Source organism: Alligator mississippiensis, chromosome 1, assembly GCF_030867095.1.
Source record: "Alligator mississippiensis isolate rAllMis1 chromosome 1, rAllMis1, whole genome shotgun sequence".
Taxonomy (NCBI): domain Eukaryota; kingdom Metazoa; phylum Chordata; order Crocodylia; family Alligatoridae; genus Alligator; species Alligator mississippiensis.
Genome location: NC_081824.1, coordinates 144300937 through 144320456, shown reverse-complemented (window position 1 = coordinate 144320456; position 19520 = coordinate 144300937). Strand labels below are relative to the sequence as shown.

General features: G+C 42.7%; 1 protein-coding gene across 1 annotated transcript in view; it reads left to right on the top strand.

Annotated features, from left to right (window-relative positions):
- The window catches only part of UNC93A (unc-93 homolog A), a 33806-nt gene extending 17904 nt beyond the window's left edge, over positions 1–15902 (top strand). The window contains exons 4-8 of the mRNA XM_006259329.3: positions 427–555; positions 5703–5920; positions 8122–8257; positions 9859–9990; positions 15380–15902. Coding sequence (XP_006259391.1) covers positions 427–555; positions 5703–5920; positions 8122–8257; positions 9859–9990; positions 15380–15645 — 881 coding nt within the window. The 3' untranslated portion in view covers positions 15646–15902. The remainder of the gene's footprint in view (positions 1–426; positions 556–5702; positions 5921–8121; positions 8258–9858; positions 9991–15379) is intronic.
- Positions 15903–19520: the final 3618 nt, after the last annotated feature.

The following is a 19520-nucleotide window of genomic DNA, read 5'->3' as shown; positions in this document are numbered from 1 at the left end:
TGCAGCCTGCCAAAACAATCCCAGAGCAATACAATAATTCATTAATTAATGACTTTATTAAAATCAAAATGGCAAGACTTGGGTCCTTGCTGCAATGCATTAATTTACATATGTGCTAGCATATGTGATCCAGTTTCCTGCTCTGAGGTTTTACATTCTCAGAGCATATCCTAATATTGGTGTCCCTCCACTGGAAAGTGTACAGAGCAAGCGGCCTTGGTAAAGATTGAGTTGTGAATGCCTGACTTACTCTGTATTCTAGACCCTCTGCTAAGCCAAACTTTAACTTGTGAAATCAGACTTCAGGTGGAAGTTTAAATGAGTGATATACCACTGTTAACTGCAACCATTTCTTCTTATTGCCTTGAATATAGTCTGCACTTATCTGCATATGTTCTGCTTTTGCTTTGATTGTTACTGAACTAGTGGAAATCTCAGAAGAAGACCTGAAATGTTGTGGAGCATATGACTGCATAACAGCTGCTGCAAATAACACCACTGCATTTAAGAAGCCAGAAATGACCTTAGTCTACACCATGTTGGGTATCTACACTGGTATGTGTCTTGACTAAACTTCATTTATTGGGAATTAGATGCAAGTGGAATCAGGGGATGACTTTGCAGAATAAATTCCAACTTCATACTCTAATCTGAGTTGATGAAAGGTGGAAGCGTCTCTCCTCAATCTGTCTATAGCTCCCTCTTGATAACCCTGAATGCCTCATGCCAACTCTGCATGTCTTCAGTCCTTAAAGCAGGGCTGTCCAATCAGCAGCATGCAGGCTGCAGTCAGGTCCAAAGGGTAAGCCTTCAACCTGCCATACCACATGAGCCCTTCCCCGTGGCCTGCACAGCATACAGCCCAGAGATGTGTAGCCCATACAGCATGTGGCTGGGGGCTTGTGGCTCCCAGTCATGTTGCACAGCCCTGCCTAAAAGCCTTGAAGCCTTTATATTTACTTTTTGACTTAGAAAAAAATCACAGTTAAACTGTTTAAACTCCACCCAGTGTTTTACTTTGGCAAAGTCTAAAGCAGGGGTGGCCAACATGCAGTATGGGTGCCACAAGTAGCATAGGCAGCTTCTGCATGTGGCATGTGGCAGACTGGGGAGGAGATGGGCAGCCTGGCTGCAGTTCAGGCACAGCTTCCAATCAGAGGGGAGCTGTGTCACTGCAGGGCAGCTGCAAACTGCATCCATGCTGCCACCCCTTCTCCCACTATGCTTCCCTCCTGGCCTTCCAGTTGTGATATGGGTGCAGCTTCCAGTCAGTGGGGAGCTGTGCCACGACTGGGTAGTTTCCACCTGTGCCCACACTGCACCTGAGGGGCAGGGGGTGGGAGGAGTGGTGAGAGGTGGGAGCAGAATGGACACAGTTTGCAGCTGTCAGCCATGGCACAGCTCCCCACTGGCTGGAAGCTGCATCTACACCACAGCTGGGGAATGGGGGCCTGCCTGGAACAAATTCTAATGGCAAGGCAGGATTGCAACTGCCTGTAAATTTACAGACAGCCTGTAAAGAAAAGCAAGCTAAAAAACCCTGTTCATAAAGTCCATAAAAAATGCAGCCATCCCTAAAAAGCTAAGCAACTGGGAATTTGATTGAAACTCCATGGTCTGAATGAGCCTGGATGTGATGCTGAAAAACAAAAAGAGCAGAGCAGCTCCACCTGGTGACTGCAGGAGCACAGCACCCTGCAGGGAACATACAGAGTTTTGTAAGCCCAAAGGAGCCTTCCTCCTTCAGCTATGAGCTGCTGCGTTATCCCATGCCTGCCTGTAACACTGCTGGGTCACAGGTAGGCAGACAGTAAGGGCTCCTATAAACATGCAGGGAGCCTGCTCTGATGCACTGTAATTCCAGTGCTCTGGAGCAGACTCTATTGAAAGTCTGGAATGGAGTTGGTTATTTATATTTTAAACACATTTTAATTGCCTGAGGTAAAGAGAGTCAGATTGAGATACATTATAAAATTATAATATAATATAATTATAAGTTATTTCACCAATCAACACTACAGTTTTAAATGTGTGAGTTAAAACATGTGAGCTAACGGTTAAAGTATTTACAAAATCTTTTTATATTAGCCCAAGTAAGTCCAAGCATGCTTAGAGAACATAATTCTTCATATAGGGTCCTGCCTTCAAGCCTCTGCAATACCTCAAGGATGCAAGCAGAGTTTCTTCCTCAGACCAAAGAGAGAGAATTAACTACTTCCCTTTCACACTTGTGCTGAGGTTTACATCTCAATGCATCAGTACTACCAGCAGCAATATACTGCATATGTGACCCACCACTGCATGTGAAAGGTGCTCGTAGGCTCCAAGTTACTGAAGTAAAGTCAGATTTGGAGTCACTGCAGGCCTGATTGTGCTGTTTGAATATAGCACACTATAAGGCATAAAAGTCTGTTGACTTTAGTCTGGCTAGTTTTGCCAATATATTATTTTGCTGGATCTAAGATCAGAGTCTAGCTGCTGAGGGGGAAAAGGACAGTGTAGGAAAATATTCAAAGCAGTACACAAAAAACACTAGGAAACTGTTCCGAATTTATTCTTTCCCCTCCAGTGTTCCCCTCAGCATACACTGGTCAAGCAGAAGCACTAGAAAAACAGGCATATTTTATTAGAACCAAAGAACTACACTGCGACCTAGAGGTGCTACTGATAGCTGTGTATGGGGGACTTGGGTTTGAGCTGCAACCTATTGATCCAAGGTTCTAGGTAGCTGGTGCAGTCAATGCTAAACCCTATGCCACCACAGCTACTCTCTTATTGTCACCTGAGCTGCAGTCCCACCACAGGGTTGCCCTGAAGGCATATTATATATCACAAATACTATGTTTCATTGTCAGCCTTGGGTTTCATTAGATTCAAAGGATTGTGACACTCCCCAACCCCAAAATGAAGTCATGTGCACCTCTGAGACACACTCTCAAGGTACTCTCACACTTTCAGGGTTACCTTTCTGCCCCAAGCCCCTCTCTGCCATCTGCTGTTTGACCACTAAGAACCAGCTGAGATGTGCCAGAGGCCCTTTTCTTGGTCTATGGTGCCTCCGCTTTACCCATTTCACCTACATCTTGCCAGTTCTTGGCAGAGTGTATTTTGCCAGCTAAAAGAATCACACCATTGTCTGATCATGCGCTCAGAAAAGATAGATCCCCCCTTCCTTGGAAGAAACTTGCCTGAATGGTCCAATGCTCTGGAATCACAGGACACCTATACACATGTCCAACACCTACTCCGACATGTTCTAACTAGAATGCTCAATTAATCAAGTCTCCTGGAGCATTCTAATTAGAGTGCTCCAGCAGCTTCGGTGTCATATGTATTCAGTGTCCCCACATTTCAAAATGGTGGCAGGGCACTTTAAAGCATGTCAAACAAGCTTTAGTTAAAACGCCCTAAATATCTGTTGTGTTGGGAGGATTGATCTAACTCATGGCACATTCTATGAATTGCCATGAGTTAGATGCGGGAGCTGCATTTCTATCTGTGCCCTGAGACCCTTCTAGGTGCCAAAGAAACTCATGGTTTATCACTTGAAAGTCATTATCATATTGTATAATCCCAGCCCTAGTATGTTATATAAGAAATATATTTTATATCAAATAAAACAATTCATATAAGCATAAGGATAATAAAGCTAAATATAAAATCATAGAATCATGGAAAATTAGGGTTGGAAGGGACCTCAGGAGGTCATGTAATCCAATCCCCTGCTCAAAGCAAGACCATCTTGACACTATCTCTCTGTTGAAACTACACATGCTGTATCAGTAAAACAAACTCAAGAAAACATCCATGACATCCCACAAACTCCAGAGACATTAAACTCAGTGGAGACTGGTACCCTCTAACTACTGAAAGGCAAAAAACCTGTTTTGTGTATTTGTCACTCATAGTCATTGTATACCAATGAGTAAAACTCTTGAAGCACCTGCCTCAAAGTGGAGTAGGTTAAATCTCCCCTGCTTCCTCTGGTTAAAAGGGCTTCTGACAACATGCTATGTAGCTCTTCATCTTCTGAGATAGTTGTACATGCTTTTATATATAGCTCCTTATGGAGTTGTAGCATGGAATTTGAAATACTCCACTCTAAGGATGATACAGTCTAGAAAATTTTTCAAGCATCAATTTTTCATTTGTTGAGCATTTCTTCCACACCTCCAGCTGGAATATGTTGAAACTAATGCCTTTCTGCAAATTTTGACTTTGGCTTGTGAGTTTTTAAATCAATTGCTAACATATACAGTACTGTCTTAGACTTTGCTCATGCAAAATGAATGGAATCCTCCTTCTACTAACCTCACAGCCACAAAGCCTCATTTTCTACTTAAGTTTTTTATAAGACATAGGTATTGATTGATTGATTGATTCATACATTCATTTCATTTTTATGCTGCTTTTCCCAGAAAGACTCAGCATGTCTTACAATGTCTTTGCCCACTTTGCGAGAAACCAAATATCTGAATAGTTCAGATTAGTTTATTCTCAGTTTCTTCCCTGAATATATATTTGGCAGATCTTGGCTAGAGAGAATAATAGCTACTGTTCCTTTTTTAATCAAAATGTGGAACTTTCTAATTATTCAAACATAGTCCCGTATAAGCCCCCCTATGATTGCTACACTCCTTAGTTCCCTGCAGCAAATCTATTGCATTACTATACATCAGAAATAACTTACAACACTTGTGGGTACACTTCAGGAGTAACAAAGAACTTGTAACCTGTTTTGAATAGAATATAATACTGTGATAAAGGGCATATATAAACATTGAATAACCAAATAATACTGGGTTTGGGGGCTTTTTGCTATGAACCCACTACTGTACTTTAAAATGAAAAGCACAAGCCACTAACTCTGGGTTCAGAGATATGCAGATGCATATAGAAATACAGTGGCAAGCTAAGCATGTGTAGAGGGCCTGATTCTTCTCTTGCTCTGTAATGCCATTCGCTTCAATGTTTTACTTGCACTTACTATGAGTATGAGCAAAGCCAGAGGTAGACCCTACATTTTTAATCAAGAAAACAATTGCAACTACTGTATTGACACTATCAAGGGGGAGGAAAATGGGACCTTATATGTATAAGACCACTTCTGGTTGTTATTATGCAACATATTCAGTTGGCAATTTATGCCTGTGGGTGAACAGGTACAAGGTAGTATAATTCATCTATCAAGTTCCACAGAATTGGTGTCCTTCATAAATCAACATGTCCATGGCTGGTTTAGGCAAATCAGAAAGGAGCAATGTAGAGTGGTCTCCAGCATACCAATACATTCTACTTCCAGAGAGTTATTTTCCTTTTCGCACATAAAAACATAAATGATCGTCCGTTGATCTAGAGATTGTTGACAGAAGAAGAGGAAGCTTTTTAATGCTAGCCTCCCTGTGACCTCTGACTTGACCTAAAGGGATGAGAGATCTCTCTTATGAATTAGTGCAGCTGGCCTTGTGGCTGTCATAACATGCACACCCCAATGAAGCAAAGGGAATTTGTGTGGCATACAACTAAATATAGAGGATTTTTATGTACATGGTAATGACCTTTACACTGGATTTAAATCAGGTTCTCTCCTCTGACAAAACATCTGACCCAGAACTTTGCGCTAAATCAGAATTTTTAAAAAAATCATCTGCCCACCATTCCCCTGGCTACTTCACATTTTCTCATTTGTCTTGGTTTTTCAGGTAGCGGTGTCCTGGCTGTGTTGCTGATTGTCACATTTCTGGATCAGATTAAAGCCAATGAAGTAGAAAGTGAAAAGGAAACAATGAAGAAAGAGTCCCCTTTGTCCTTGGTCCTAGCAACTTTCAGGCTTCTTAAAGATAAGAGACAATGTTTCCTTATCCCATTGACAATGTGGAGTGGGTTTGAACAGGGATTTCTTGCTGGTGATTATACAAAGGTGAGAGTAAAAATTAAAGTCTATTTTTCCTGGTCTTTCTATAATCCTCCTTTGCTTAATACTATTTCATCAGTAAAAAAATGCATATTCAATAGCAGGGATAACTTTTGGGGGGTAAAGCTAAATTACTGTCTCTTCCTACTTGAAATTACTCTGAGTGACATCATTAAATAGGAGAGGGTGGCAATGAGTGTGCCTCCTGGGACATCATTAAGAAAAAATACCTTAAATTATCTTAACTCATACATCATTGGAAGCTACACCCAAGTAAATACAGAGTTAAGCTCTTTGTTTGTAAAAAAAACAAGGCAGGAATAAAGCCAGAAGTCTGAAATCATTCAGAGGCTAAGCTTTGTTGTATCTTCCTTCCAGTTTCTCAAGAGCTTGTTTAAGTGAAAGTTAGCAGACAAGCACAGAGTTATGTTTTGGAAACCTTTATGCTATGGGTCAGACCAAAAAGGTGGCTGGCTGTAAAACACTAGGTACTTGCATGGCCTACTCAAAGCAGGCATCCTGAAGTGATCAGGAAGAGTCAGAACCAGCCTTCCTCACATGGGTTCTGAAACGTCATGACATCCCACACAAAAGGCTTATTCCCTAGCTGTGAACTCAGGCTTCAAAGAATCAATAGTAGGGAGAGATATGAACACAGTGGGCTGCTCATATGAAACTGCAGCTTTCAAGCTCTATGAATATCCAGAGGGGGAAAGAGCCTCCTTGAAAGGCTCAGAACTAGCTTTCTGTGGCCATTTAAATGATTGGTACTTATATATGAGATCTGCTCACTTACCCGGCGTGAACCTGGAGGGATGTGGGCAGTGGAGTCCCCCAGGGCTCAGGCCTGGGGCCTGTACTGTTCAACATCTTTATCAGCCATCTGGATGTGGGTGTGGAATGCATGCTGTCCAAATTCACTGATGACACCAAGTTGTGGGGCGAGGTGGGCACGCTGGAGGGTAGGGACAGAATCCAGCTAGATCTAGACAGGTTACAGAGATGAGCAGATGAGAATAGGATGATATTCAACGCAGACAAGTGCAAGGTGCTGCATCTAAGGAGAAGGAACCAGCAACACACCTATAGGCTGGGAAACACCCTTCTTGTCAACACGGTGGGAGAAAGAGATCTTGGAGTCATTGTTGACTCCATGATGAACATGAGCCGTTAATGCAAGGAAGCGGTCAGTAAGGCTAACCGCACCCTGTCGTGCATCTACAGATGCATTACAAGTAAGTCCTGGGAGGTGATCCTTCCTCTCTATGTGGTGTTGGTCAGGCCACAGCTGGAGTACTGCGTCCAGTTCTGAGCACCACACTTCAAGAGGAATGTGGCTAGCATTGAGAGGGTCCAGAGCAGGGCCACACGCATGGTCAAGGGGTGGCAGGTCAGGCCCTACGAAGAGAGGCTAAAGGGCCTGAACCTATTCAGCCTCCACACGAGAAGGCTGAGAGGGGACCTGGTGGCCATCTATAAACTCACCGGGGGGGACCAGCGGGAATTGAGGGAGGCTATGTTCCCCCAGGCACCCCCCCCCCCACCCCCAGGGTTACTAGGAATAACGGCCACAAATTGTTAGAGAGAAGGTTCAGGCTGGACATCAGGAGACATTACTTTACAGTTAGGGCTGCCAGGCTCTGGAATGGGCTCCCAAGGGAGGTGGTGCTCTCTCCTACCTTGGGGGTCTTCAAGAGGAGGCTGCACAGATATTTGGCTGGGGTGTTATGACCCCGGCACCCGTTCCTGCCTGGGGCAGGGGGTCAGACCCGATGATCTGTTTAGGTCCCTTGTGACCCTAAGTACTATGATACTATGAATGATGCTGTTTTATGGAGACTAGAGTCCTGATCCTAGACATCATCATCTTTTAAGCTAGACAGAAAAAGGCAGAGAATTCTTTGTGCCACTAGTATCAAGATTTATGCTGGACGAGAAGCAGCACTCCAGATGCAATGCCTGTTTCTTCACCAAATGCTACTGACTTGGCACTAATCCAACTGGGGACTAGACAGAATTGTTGCTGCCGAAGGCTGAATACGGCAGCATCCAGGAGACCTGACAGCAAAATGCACAACTGTTTTATTAACAGTACCTGCCCCATTGAAATAGTCACATCTCAGAATTGGGCGCACACAACCCTCAGCCTCAGAAATGCATGGAAGTCAGTGTGAATAATAATGCCCCCTGTGTCTCTTCCCTTTTAGTCCTATGTGACCTGTTCCCTGGGAATACATTTTGTCGGTTATGTGATGATCTGTTTTGCGGCTACAAATTCGCTCTGTTCTATGCTCTTTGGGAAAATTTCCCAGTTCACTGGACGAAAAGTCTTGTTTTCATTTGGTAGGTAAAGACCACTCTGAGGACTGCTTGTCTCATTGGGTATGTCAAATCCTGTGGCTCCCTTCTACTACATGTCAGATGCTGGACATCATGCTATATGCTACCCATTAGATTAACATCAATCTAGAAGCGTACTCTTTGTACATTGGAGGAGAGGAGGCTAGGTTAACTTGCATATTTAAGGGTATAGACCCAGGTACATTTGGAGCCATTTCAAAAGGGGAACATTTCAAAAGGGCAGCAGCTAGCACAACCTGATTATTATGTGTGGCCAAGCTAGGAATATAGCAAACCAGATCCACATTTAATACTGTATGAAGCAGTGAACTAGCATCTTTGAATTGCTGAGGGACTCAGTTCATCCCATCTTTGATGGCATGATATACATCCAAAGACTGAGCTGTTAGTTCCTTAGATCTAATATGACTGACGACAAATGATCTTTCATGATTGGGCCAAATCCTGATTTTGTTGAAGTCAACTGGTGTTTCACTGTTTGCATCAAAGAGATCAGTAGCTCCCTCGGGACAATCTCCTTGCTTTTTTGATCAAAAACCTTGAGAACCTTAGGTGATACATTGTTATGTTGCTGTTCCCAGGAAAAGTAAATCTTAGGCTGCAGCAGCCAGTCTGATAATTGCAGGACAAGTTTTGAACATTGGTCCTGGGTTTTAATTTCCAATTGTTTTGTACATGGGAAGAGAGGTAAAATAAGAGTGAGTGAGAATGGGCTATACCAGTGCCTCATTTTAGATAAGGAAGGGGCTGCATAAGACCAAGAAACCTGTAGGATGCTGTGTGGACAAGCTATTTTTACTAAGCTATTTTTAAGGCACTTTCTTACCACAGAGCAATGTAAAAACCAGGTAGTCCCACTAAATAATTTACCAGGACAGAAGGCTGTTGAGGGTATTTCTTTCCTTCCATCTCAGTATCTGAAAACCAGACTCCATTTCCATTTGAAGAAATAGTATTACAATAAAAGTCCTTAACTTTGACGCTTAGAACTTTGCAGGTTCTAAGTGCTCAGTTTTCCTGTGTCTTTCCCTTTTGCACATTTCTCTACTTTAGGTGACTCATTTCACAAATAAAGAAAATACAGACTCTTATTCTCATCCAAAAGCTCATCCAAAACCCCCGAGTTGTTCTACTGGCTTTAAGGGACTTTGAATCAAACACACATGAAGTGATAGAAAAAAATCAGTAATTCATTTGCATTCTGTGTCTAAACTGAAAAAACAAAATGGTATCTGCCCTTTCAACAGACAGCCAAGGTGATCTCATTCATTGCTTCTTGCCTTTAGAAAGAAATCTATTATTTAATAATGGTTTGTGATAGAGACATATATCCCTTCAGTTACCTCTTTACATCCTTTATAGCAAGTTTACACAGTATTAAATTATGCCTGAACAAAGTACTGCATTATCTTATATTTTATGTAATTATAACCTGAGGAGTGTAAATGTTAGTGAACCAGTGGGGCTCTGACCTTGTTTTGTGCTGTAGTTAGCTGAAGACTCTGAACCTGTCTCTCCCATAATAGCTCCAGTTCATAATCACATCTGATTATTTTTTCTCTGCCTCCCTCCTGTACATGCAGGTACACTTATAAACCTTTCCTGTATAATAGCCCTATTGCTGTGGAAACCTCACCCTTCACAGTTTGCTGTGTTCTTCATATTTCCTGCTCTTTGGGGCATGGCTGATGCCATCTGGCAGACGCAAACTAATGGTAAGTATCTGTGACAAGTAACTGACTCTCTCTGAGATATAATATTCTGTACATTCTTATTTGTATAGTCTTATACCAGGCAGTTTGTCTTTTTAGAAGGAACAGGTAGAGAAAGGCGCATTCTTGTCAAAAGTAATGGGCAATCAGGATAACTCTTTGAAATGTTTCTAAAAATCCAGAAGAAAAATAAAAGGTTCAGAGACAATGAACTTAATATATTGTAAAGGAGTGGTGGTATTATTGTGGGAGTATTTTGTCATCTTAGATAAAGAGCTGGTGCAAATATAATAAAATTAAGAAGTTAATAAATTCATTCTGCTAAGAGTTAAGAAACTTCTTTTATATAAAAATGGGCAGATGTGCAACCTAAAGAAAAAAAGGTTGCAACAGGAAGAGACAAGAAAGAATTATTGGCTATAGTCACTTGAGAAAGTACTTTCTTGTCTGGTCTAACTGCTAACAGTCATAGCAGTCCTGCTGAAGGGGGCTTATACACTTTCTGTGGAGAAAGCAAAAATAGGCCTGTCTTACCTAGAGGCACACAGGATCTTACAAGCAGGATGAGAAAAGGATGCAATTGCCAACCATATAGGGGGAGGGAGAGAGGGGGCAGAGAACAAGTTGTACCTCATACTGGTCAAGAGTGAGTGAGTGTGGTTACTGAGCATTGTGGCATTATGACCTGGTTAACCACTGATATAATACTATCGCAGGTGCCACCTTCTTTCCTAAGCACCTGGAAGATAAATCAAAAATTATATTAAGTGTTTGGCCAGGAAATACAAAACCTGCATTTCTTTCTCCTATGCATCTGTAGCTATTCTGTAGCTCAAAGTAGAAGCAAAATAACTCAAGGTGTGCATCTTCGCAGTGTGGCATGTCACTACAGAATGATGAGACTAGACCTTCATGGAGAAATGTGAGATTGTTGCTCAGGAATGCTGCATCATACCAGCCATACGTGTGGCATGGGACTGATCCTCCTCTCACCTACATTCCTCTCACAAAGGGGTTACACCACTGACTATACTGGTATTATTGCAGATTTAGAGCTGTGTGACTTGAGATTCAGGCCTTTACATTAGTAGTTGAAATCCTGTAGCCCTTACTCTGAAAGATTCTTATTAATGTCCATCGGGTTCACAGCAGATCAAAGACTGAATAAAAACTAGGTAAAGCTATCAGGTTGCAGTCCACTATTAAGTCTAATGGAATAGTCAAAAGATTTAGTTTGAGTTAAGGATATTTTCTACTGATCAAGAGTTCCCCCTTGAGGATGTTAATTAGAACTGGACAAACCCTTTCACCGTTATCCATTTCACCCAATGTGTGTATTCCTAGGTGTACGTGTGTTTGTTCTTAGTTATTTTCAATTAAATCTGTTCCATTTTAGAACGTGCCATTACCCTCTCTTATCTAACTAAACACTGCTCCCATAAGTCTTTCCTGGTAATAATTATGATTCCTAATAACAATTGCATGGCACAGGACAACCAGGTACAGAGCAACAAAATAAAATTCTTTCCAGCCTGACGTGCTGCATTAGAAAGGATATGAATCAGTCTGGTAACTTTGTGGAACTGGAATTCAAGTTATTTACAGCAGTTCCACCATGTACCCATTCTTCCTTGAAGCACAGGGCAGGATGAGGATGGGACTGAAGTGAAAAGGCAAAAAGAAAAAAGGTGGAGGGGGGAATTGTGGATTTCACTTACAAAATGTAGGACTTGGTGCTGCCACCAGTATTCATCATGGAAGCACAGTGCACACTTCTTAGTGCAGACTTCTGTTGTATCCCAAAGCCAGGGTGTATCACAATTGTGACACAGACAAACGCTTGTCAGCAATCCAAATGAACACCAAACTTTTATTCCTGTGTAACCCATTCATCTCAAGCATTATAGTTTATACTGCTAGTGCAGCCAATCCGCTGAATTCAGCTGTGAGAGCCACTTGAATTTCCCACCACCCTGGGAAGGCCATTCCCCACCAAAGAAACAAAGGGAAAAAAACCCTCCTAAAATCCAACCCCTTTATCTAAGGGGTTATGAATGTTATCAAATCCTCTATTAATACTCACTTCATTAATCCAGAAGCCTGATCTTTTTCACCCAGGTAGAAATATTAACTATGGGCATAATGACCTAGTTTCTTGCTACTAAGACTTCATTCCTGTTATAAAATGTACTACGGGACTTTTGCTTGCATATTATGATGGATTAGCACATAACTGACCCTACACTACATTCATTCAACTCAATGATCTAAGCAGATTTTGTGATACGTTATTAGCCTAGATCTTTCATTGTGCTTGTTTACTGAGTCACTAATTTGGACAATTCAATAAGTGTCCCTTTATAATTAGTAGGAATTAGTGATATTCTACATACAGATAGTACTGTTCCCCTTAGTGAAGCTGAAAGTCATTCAGAGTTCACCTGATTCTTGGGAAATTTGTTCTTCTGCAACTGTTCTGAATGACTGTGTACATTACTGTGTTGTTTAATATAGAAGCAGAACCGCAGTTCATGCAAGCTTTCCATCTACAGCTGGCTGCATGGATATGCCTACTTAACTGTAATGACTGATGCTTGCTCCATCATCTAAAAAGCAGCTCCCCCCTTTCTCTGTTCTAAGTTCCTTGCCAACATGGCCTCAGGGGTTGAGAATTCCAGCCTGTCACCTAGTGAAGCTGCTAGCCACCTACCATGAAAATGAAATTGGGCCCATTGTGATCACTTCAGCTCTGAGCATGTGAGCAAGTAGGCTATTTTGCTGAGCATCTAATTCAACTAATACCTAGGCATAGTGTGTATTAAGGATAATAATTGCTATTCTTTTCTTGTGGCCCAATAAGGTAGATTTTTAACAACACACTCAAAATACTGATTATTGCAAAGAAACACATCCCTTTTGTGATTTAATCTGAACTTTGTTGTGGCCACGTAGGTTGCAGCTGAATTTTTGCTCTTCCCTGATTTAAGGCATTGCTGATCTGTTTGTTTGTTTTTAAACCTATCATGGAAAGCTTGAATTTTTACCCCTGGGACAGCCATGGCTGTGAAGCCCTCCCTGCATTTCCAAAGGACCAGGTCAGGTCCTCAGAAGCTAAGCTAATTTATATGTCATGTAAATAGTATAATGCCAACAAAGAGCTGCTTATGTTTCCTTGATTATCTTTCTCAGGCCTGACATCGGTTACAGTAGGTTGGCTGCTTTTCAACCTTGCCCTGTCACAGACTTCTTATTTGCCTCAGTTCCTCAGCTGTAAATGCATCTCCTGGATATTATGCTGCTGGGGAGAGCCAGAGCTTGCTCCTTAATAATGGAAAGAGATGATTTCAGCAGAACTGTGTGTGAAAGTCTACCTGGAAAGCTGCTCTGCTTGTTCTTTGAAGGTCCATATGGACTTGGCTCAGCATCCCTCAGACATCTTACATTTAGGTATTAGGGAGATGAGAGTCATATAAACAGCTGCTGAGAGTTTTGCACATTCTAGTCCTCATTCTGTCCTACTGATTCACTTAACTCTGACCTTCTCTCCTTTCCTTCATATACTCTCACAGCTCACTATGATAATCTTCTCCTTTGAAGCTCTGATTCCAGAATAAACCCCTGCTATCTCCAATCAACACAAAACATCCAGTCTTTCTTGTCTGTAACTAGCATGCATCTGAGAGTCTTGAAGGAGCTGGCAGACATCATTGCACACCCCCTTGGCAAAGATATTTGAAAATTCGTGGTGCTCGGGCGAGGCCCCAGAAGACTGGAAAAGAGCCAACATGGTGCCTATCTTCAAGAAAGGGAGGAGGGATGACCTGGGGAATTATAGACCAATCAGTCTGACATCTACCTCTGGCAAAATCCTAGAGAAAATTGTCAAGGGATGCATCAACACCAGACTACCAGAAGGCAAGCTTCTGAAGGCCAGCAAACATGGCTTTGTGACTGGCAGATCTTGCCTAACCAACCTCATCTCCTTCTATGACCAGGTGACATGAGCCCTGGAGAAGGGAGATGATGTGGATGTCATATATCTGGATTTCAAGAAAGACTTTGACCTAGTTCCCCATGATGTTCTCATGGCTAAGCTGGGGAACTGTGGCCTTGATCATCTTACGATCCAATGGTTAGGTAACTGGCTACGGAGTTGGACTCAAAGAGTACTAGTTGATGGGAGCAAATCAACATGGCACAAGATGACCAGTGGAGTCTTTCAGGCCTTGGTACTTGGGCCAATACTCTTTAACATCTTCATTAATGATCTGGAGTTGGGAGTCAGATGCAAACTGGCAAAGTTTGCAGATGACACCAAATTATGCAGAAGGGTGGTCACACTGCAGGACAGGCTGGGGATACAGGCTGACTTGGACATGCTCTCAAGATGGGCTGACCAAAACCTGATGGCCTTCAATGCAGAGAAGTGTAAGGTACTGCACCTCGGTAGAAAGAACCCTCAGCATACTTACAAGCTCAGCAGTGCTACGCTCACTAGCACCATGACCGAAAGAGACTTGGGGGTCCTGATTGACCACAAGATGAATATGAGTCACCAATACGATGCTGTGGCTGGCAAAACAAACTAAACTCTGGCATGCATCTACTGATACATCTCAAGCAAAACCAGGGATGTCATCCTCCTGCTTTACTCGGGCTTACTGAGGCCGCAGCTGAAGTACTGCATCCAGTTTTGGACCCCCCACTTCAGGAGGGATGTGGAAAAGGTTGAGAGAGTCCAGAGGAGAGCCACTCATATGATCCAAGGCCTGGAGGGCAGGCCATATGAGGAGAGGCTGAGGGATTTGGGACTCTTCAGTTTGGAAAAGAGAAGGCTCAGGGGGTACTTGGTAGCAGCCTACAATTATATAAGAGGGGTACATCAGGACCTGGGAGAACATCTGTTCACCAGAGCTCCCCAAGAGATAGCAAGATCTAATGGCCATAAACTCCAGGAAAGCCAATTTAGATTAGACGTAAGAAAAATGTTCTTTACGGTGAGTGTGTCCAGGTTCTGGAACAGACTCCTCCCAGAGGTGGGGCAAGCACTGACTCTGGACTCTTTCAAAAAACATCTGGGTATTTTTCTTGCTGGGATCACTTGATCCCAACTGACTTCCTGTCTATGGCGGAGTGCAGGGGCTGGACTCAGTGATCTCATGAGGTCCCTTCCAGCCCCTAATGTCTATGAAATCTATGAAGCATATGTATTATTTACCACTTTCACTGTATATTTAGTCTCATATAAATTTGTATGACCCAGATACACATTTGTAAGTCTCCTGTGATTGACTGTTTACCAGGAAGAGAGCTGAGTTCCTGTTGTAGTGAACACAGAATATGCCATCATTTCAAACTTGCCATCACAAACGTTGTTTCTCATTCCTTGCAGCTCTCTATGGAGTTTTATTTGAGAAGAACAAGGAAGCTGCTTTTGCTAACTATCGTCTCTGGGAATCACTGGGATTTGTCATAGCCTTTGGATACAGCACATTCTTGCAGGTCTACATTAAACTGTATGTCTTATTGTCTGTCCTGGTGATGTCCATGGTGGGGTATGGAATAGTTGAGTATATGGAATCAAAGGAGTCTCCTAGACCACCCACCCCAGTATCGAAAGAAATAACAGGAGCCCCAGCCCAAGAAACACCCCTGTAACCCAAAGGACCAGGGTAGTGAAAACAAGTCACCTCACTGCAACAGGTTTTTAAAAGGAGATTCCAAGGTGCTCAATCAATTTTTAGGAAGAATTTAAAAGAACTGATTTTTTTCAGGGTCAGTGCAGTATAAATAAATAAGAACCAAAGCTTATTCAATACATCTGTTTTTTAAAGGGTTATCTGACTTTACCACTACATGTAAAAGTTTACTAATAACCATTAAAAAAACCGTGTTGGATTTTTTTACAAAAAAGAATAATAAATATGAAAAAGACTGTTGTATTCTGTGTTATATTTTATGTACCCTTGAAACAATCATGGTACAAAAAGTTTACATCCAATAGTACAATGCGTACAAAGTATACTCTTCAGTTCCCACAAAAGTCAGTAGGAGTAAAGGGTCCTTGACTGTTCACAAGGGACTGGATCCTTATTAACAGCTATCCTGTAGCAACATAACTGTACAGCTTAATGAGCACTGGCCCACTTTCATGCAAGGCTTCACTTGCTTGCTGTCTATGCACAATGTAACAATGTGGCTACTCACTGGCCAAGTATCTCTGACAATATTGGTCTTGTCCTACCTTTTTATAACACTTGCTACTATATAAATGCAGTTAGTAGTAGCAATTGTAACAACAGCAGAACTGTAATCATCCTCTTTATGAGGTGGACAAAATGCCAAGAGAAATTGAAGATTTGCCAACCTCTACCATTAGTGTCTGTCTGAAAATGAACTACATTACAGCATTAGTTATATTGTGTTATGTCACAAAACTATCATATGAGATTACAGTGCCATAGCAAGGAAGTTTGGCACCTGGGGCTAGCCCACAGTTGCAGCCCGTCCTCACCCCATGCACAGATCCGGGGGGCACCACCCCACCATGCTTGCCCGGGGGTGCGTGCAGCAGCGAGAGCCACCCTCCCCTCATCCCAGCGCCCCTCAAACGAGTAGCTTGAGGCTCTGTCCCATGCCCCACCCCGGCTGGGCAGCGCCTATTGGCGCCACTTCACTTTGGCGCCCAGGGCAGTCGCCCTGCTCACCCCCCTTGCTACGGCACTGTGAGACTAAGAGGTCCAGTTATTAACCATGCCAAGAGAGCAAGGCATTGAGGAAGCAGAACTTGTAGATGTAACAATATCCTCAATAATCAAATTCATAAAGACAAACCTGGAAGTGTTTTTTCTGTACCACTGTCATCCCTCAAATGATACCTTTTTGCATCACAATTCCTATGTAGATTTCACCTGTGTTTCTGTACAGCCTTTTCTATTACAAGTCACTTTCCCACATAGTGAATGAAGGTCCCAGGGGTATAGGAAAAGATAGTCCCTGCCCAAAGAGTTTACAGCTTAACACCATGGGCAGAAGCCTTCAGCGTACCCACCATCATCAAGCAGCAATTAGGCAGCAATACTTGAGCCCTCACTCCTCAGCCAGTCATGAGACACTTGTGACCACTGCCCCTCACCACACCTTTGGCCATCCCAGTGCTAGTCATATAGGGCAAATGGGAAGGACCCTTTTTTTGCCTCTTCTGGACAGCAAAGCTAATGTCTAAGTTTTCTTTTTCTTCTCCTCAGGTTGACTTCCCTTTCTCTCCCTTCTCACCTTATAAACTCTGCCCATTCATTTTCCTTATTCGCTGAGGCTGCAAACCAGCATGAGTTTCCTGCATCCACTGTTCAAAAAATGGCCCCTGATGTAGGACACAAAATGTTGTGCATGCAACACCCAGCATGGACTTCTCAAGCACTTAGACAGGTGAAACACATACAAACCTCATTTTGCTGTGCTGTACCTGCATGCAACTTCAATATCTTTCAACCCAATTCTCACTGGCGCATGGACACATTCGTATCTGTTGAAAGAGCAGATTTTTTTCCCCTACAGTACCCAGCACCATGGATTTGAAACACTTTCTAGGTAATTAAATCCCTCTTTTTCTTGACAAATTGTGGACACAGCTGGAGCAAAATTAAGTAATGAAATTAGAATGGGATATTAACGAGAACATAAATCCCAGCTAAGATTTCAAGGGCCTGACCAAAGCAGTACGCAACTGGCACCAGGGGGATTTCAGCACCAGTGAGACAGTCAGAATTGGAAGGATAGCATTCTGGCTGTAGCACTGGATTGGAGATTTGGTAACTGGCTGTACCCTAGATTGGAGCAAATCACTTGATCTTACAGTGCCTCAGTTTCCCATATTTAAATGAGGATAACATCTTTGTTCTTGCAGGGGTATTGTGAAGCCAGGTTCAGACAGGTCATGGGAGTCATATAGCCACTTGGATAGATAGTGTGTTTGAGAATTCTTAGGACAAAGTGAGGTGAAATGTATGACTTCCTCAGGGTTAAGCTACAGTGAGATGCTGTTAGAGGAAGCTACCAAACCTGTATAATGAAATCTGAAGTTTTTGGTTAGGTAAGAAATGTAGAGATTCAAGAAGTGATCTGACACTGCAGTAGTTTAATATAAAATAGCAAACTGAGATTGTGTTGCATTCTCAGAGCATCAAAACAGAAGGTGAAGAGCTAAGGCAGAGAAATCCCTGTCTTACACCAAGAGAAACAAAATTCTGGTTGATGCTCCTGTGGTATGAGGTTTCTTTATTGGAAGAACATCCCATGATCCTGGGTTTGGCTGACTGTGTCTGCACATCCCAATTACCAAACACTTGACTAAACACCCAGCTATTACCTAGTGGGTAGCAGCAACCATTTTCATTCCACTGCAGTATCAGTCTCACTCCGCTTGTGTGACTCTAATGAAAAACCATTCTGGTGGTATGCTGCACACCCCCACTGGGTACATGGTTCAGGGATTTAAGTTACTGGAAACAGAACCTCAGGGGGAGGGGAGAGGGAAAGGGACAAAGGATGTAGAAATACATATTCAATGTAGCAACAACTAAATTTTAAGACACAGTTGATACTGAGTGGAATCCTCTACCCTAAGGTGGGAGCCTATATCAAGTACAAAGAGAGTTAAGCACTTAAAATGGGATTCATAGAAGCCAGCAAGCTGATAGCAAATAGCAGAGGTGTTAGGGTCGACCCTTAACAGGACTTACAAACCTAACTCTTGGCCAGATAGAGGTGCCTTTCCCATCATACAGAGAGACATGGTGGTCAAGGGGTCACTCATTTGCACCGTGAGAGAGTCAGATACAAGACTGCTCCAAGGAATGCTTTAGTATTTATGCAAAAATGCATTTATTGATATTAGATATACTCACCCCACTATGCCCAATACTGGGGCCAGTCTTCTGGGATGTGTGATATCTGGGATCCAGTTTTTACACTAAATCAAGAAGAGTTAAGATTTGAAAACAGGATTTTCTCTTCCCAGTAAGCATCCTTTTCACTGAGGTAGTGGATGTACCTCTCTGCCCCAAAAAGGACCAGTTTTCAGCTGCCTCTTGTGTAAGGCTTCATTTAATAGAGCTATTCAGAGAAGGCCCATTGACCTGGTCCCCACAGGTGAGATGGCTGGGGGATTCCTCCAGCATGCTGCCATGTTCCATCAGCTCCCAGGCCACTCTCAGGCTGTAGCCCAGATGAGGGCAACTTAGGAAGTGAGGTTGCAGAACTGAACTGGCAAGGGAGGGGAACAAAGAAGAGATGATTTGAGGCAGTTAGGAGAGAGACAGGGGCAGGAAATTTTGCCTGAGCAAGGACTGTTGGATTTGGTTCATGCCAAAAGAGGAACCTAGAGGCTGGTGATGTGAAATTGAAATAATGCAAGAAAGTACTTCTCTCCGTGTGCTGTCACTCTTCGCCTTTGTATACAGGATCCGTGTTTTGTATTGCTAGGCAACCAGGCTTTAACCCTCTTGGCCCACACTTTGAAACATGCAGTCAAG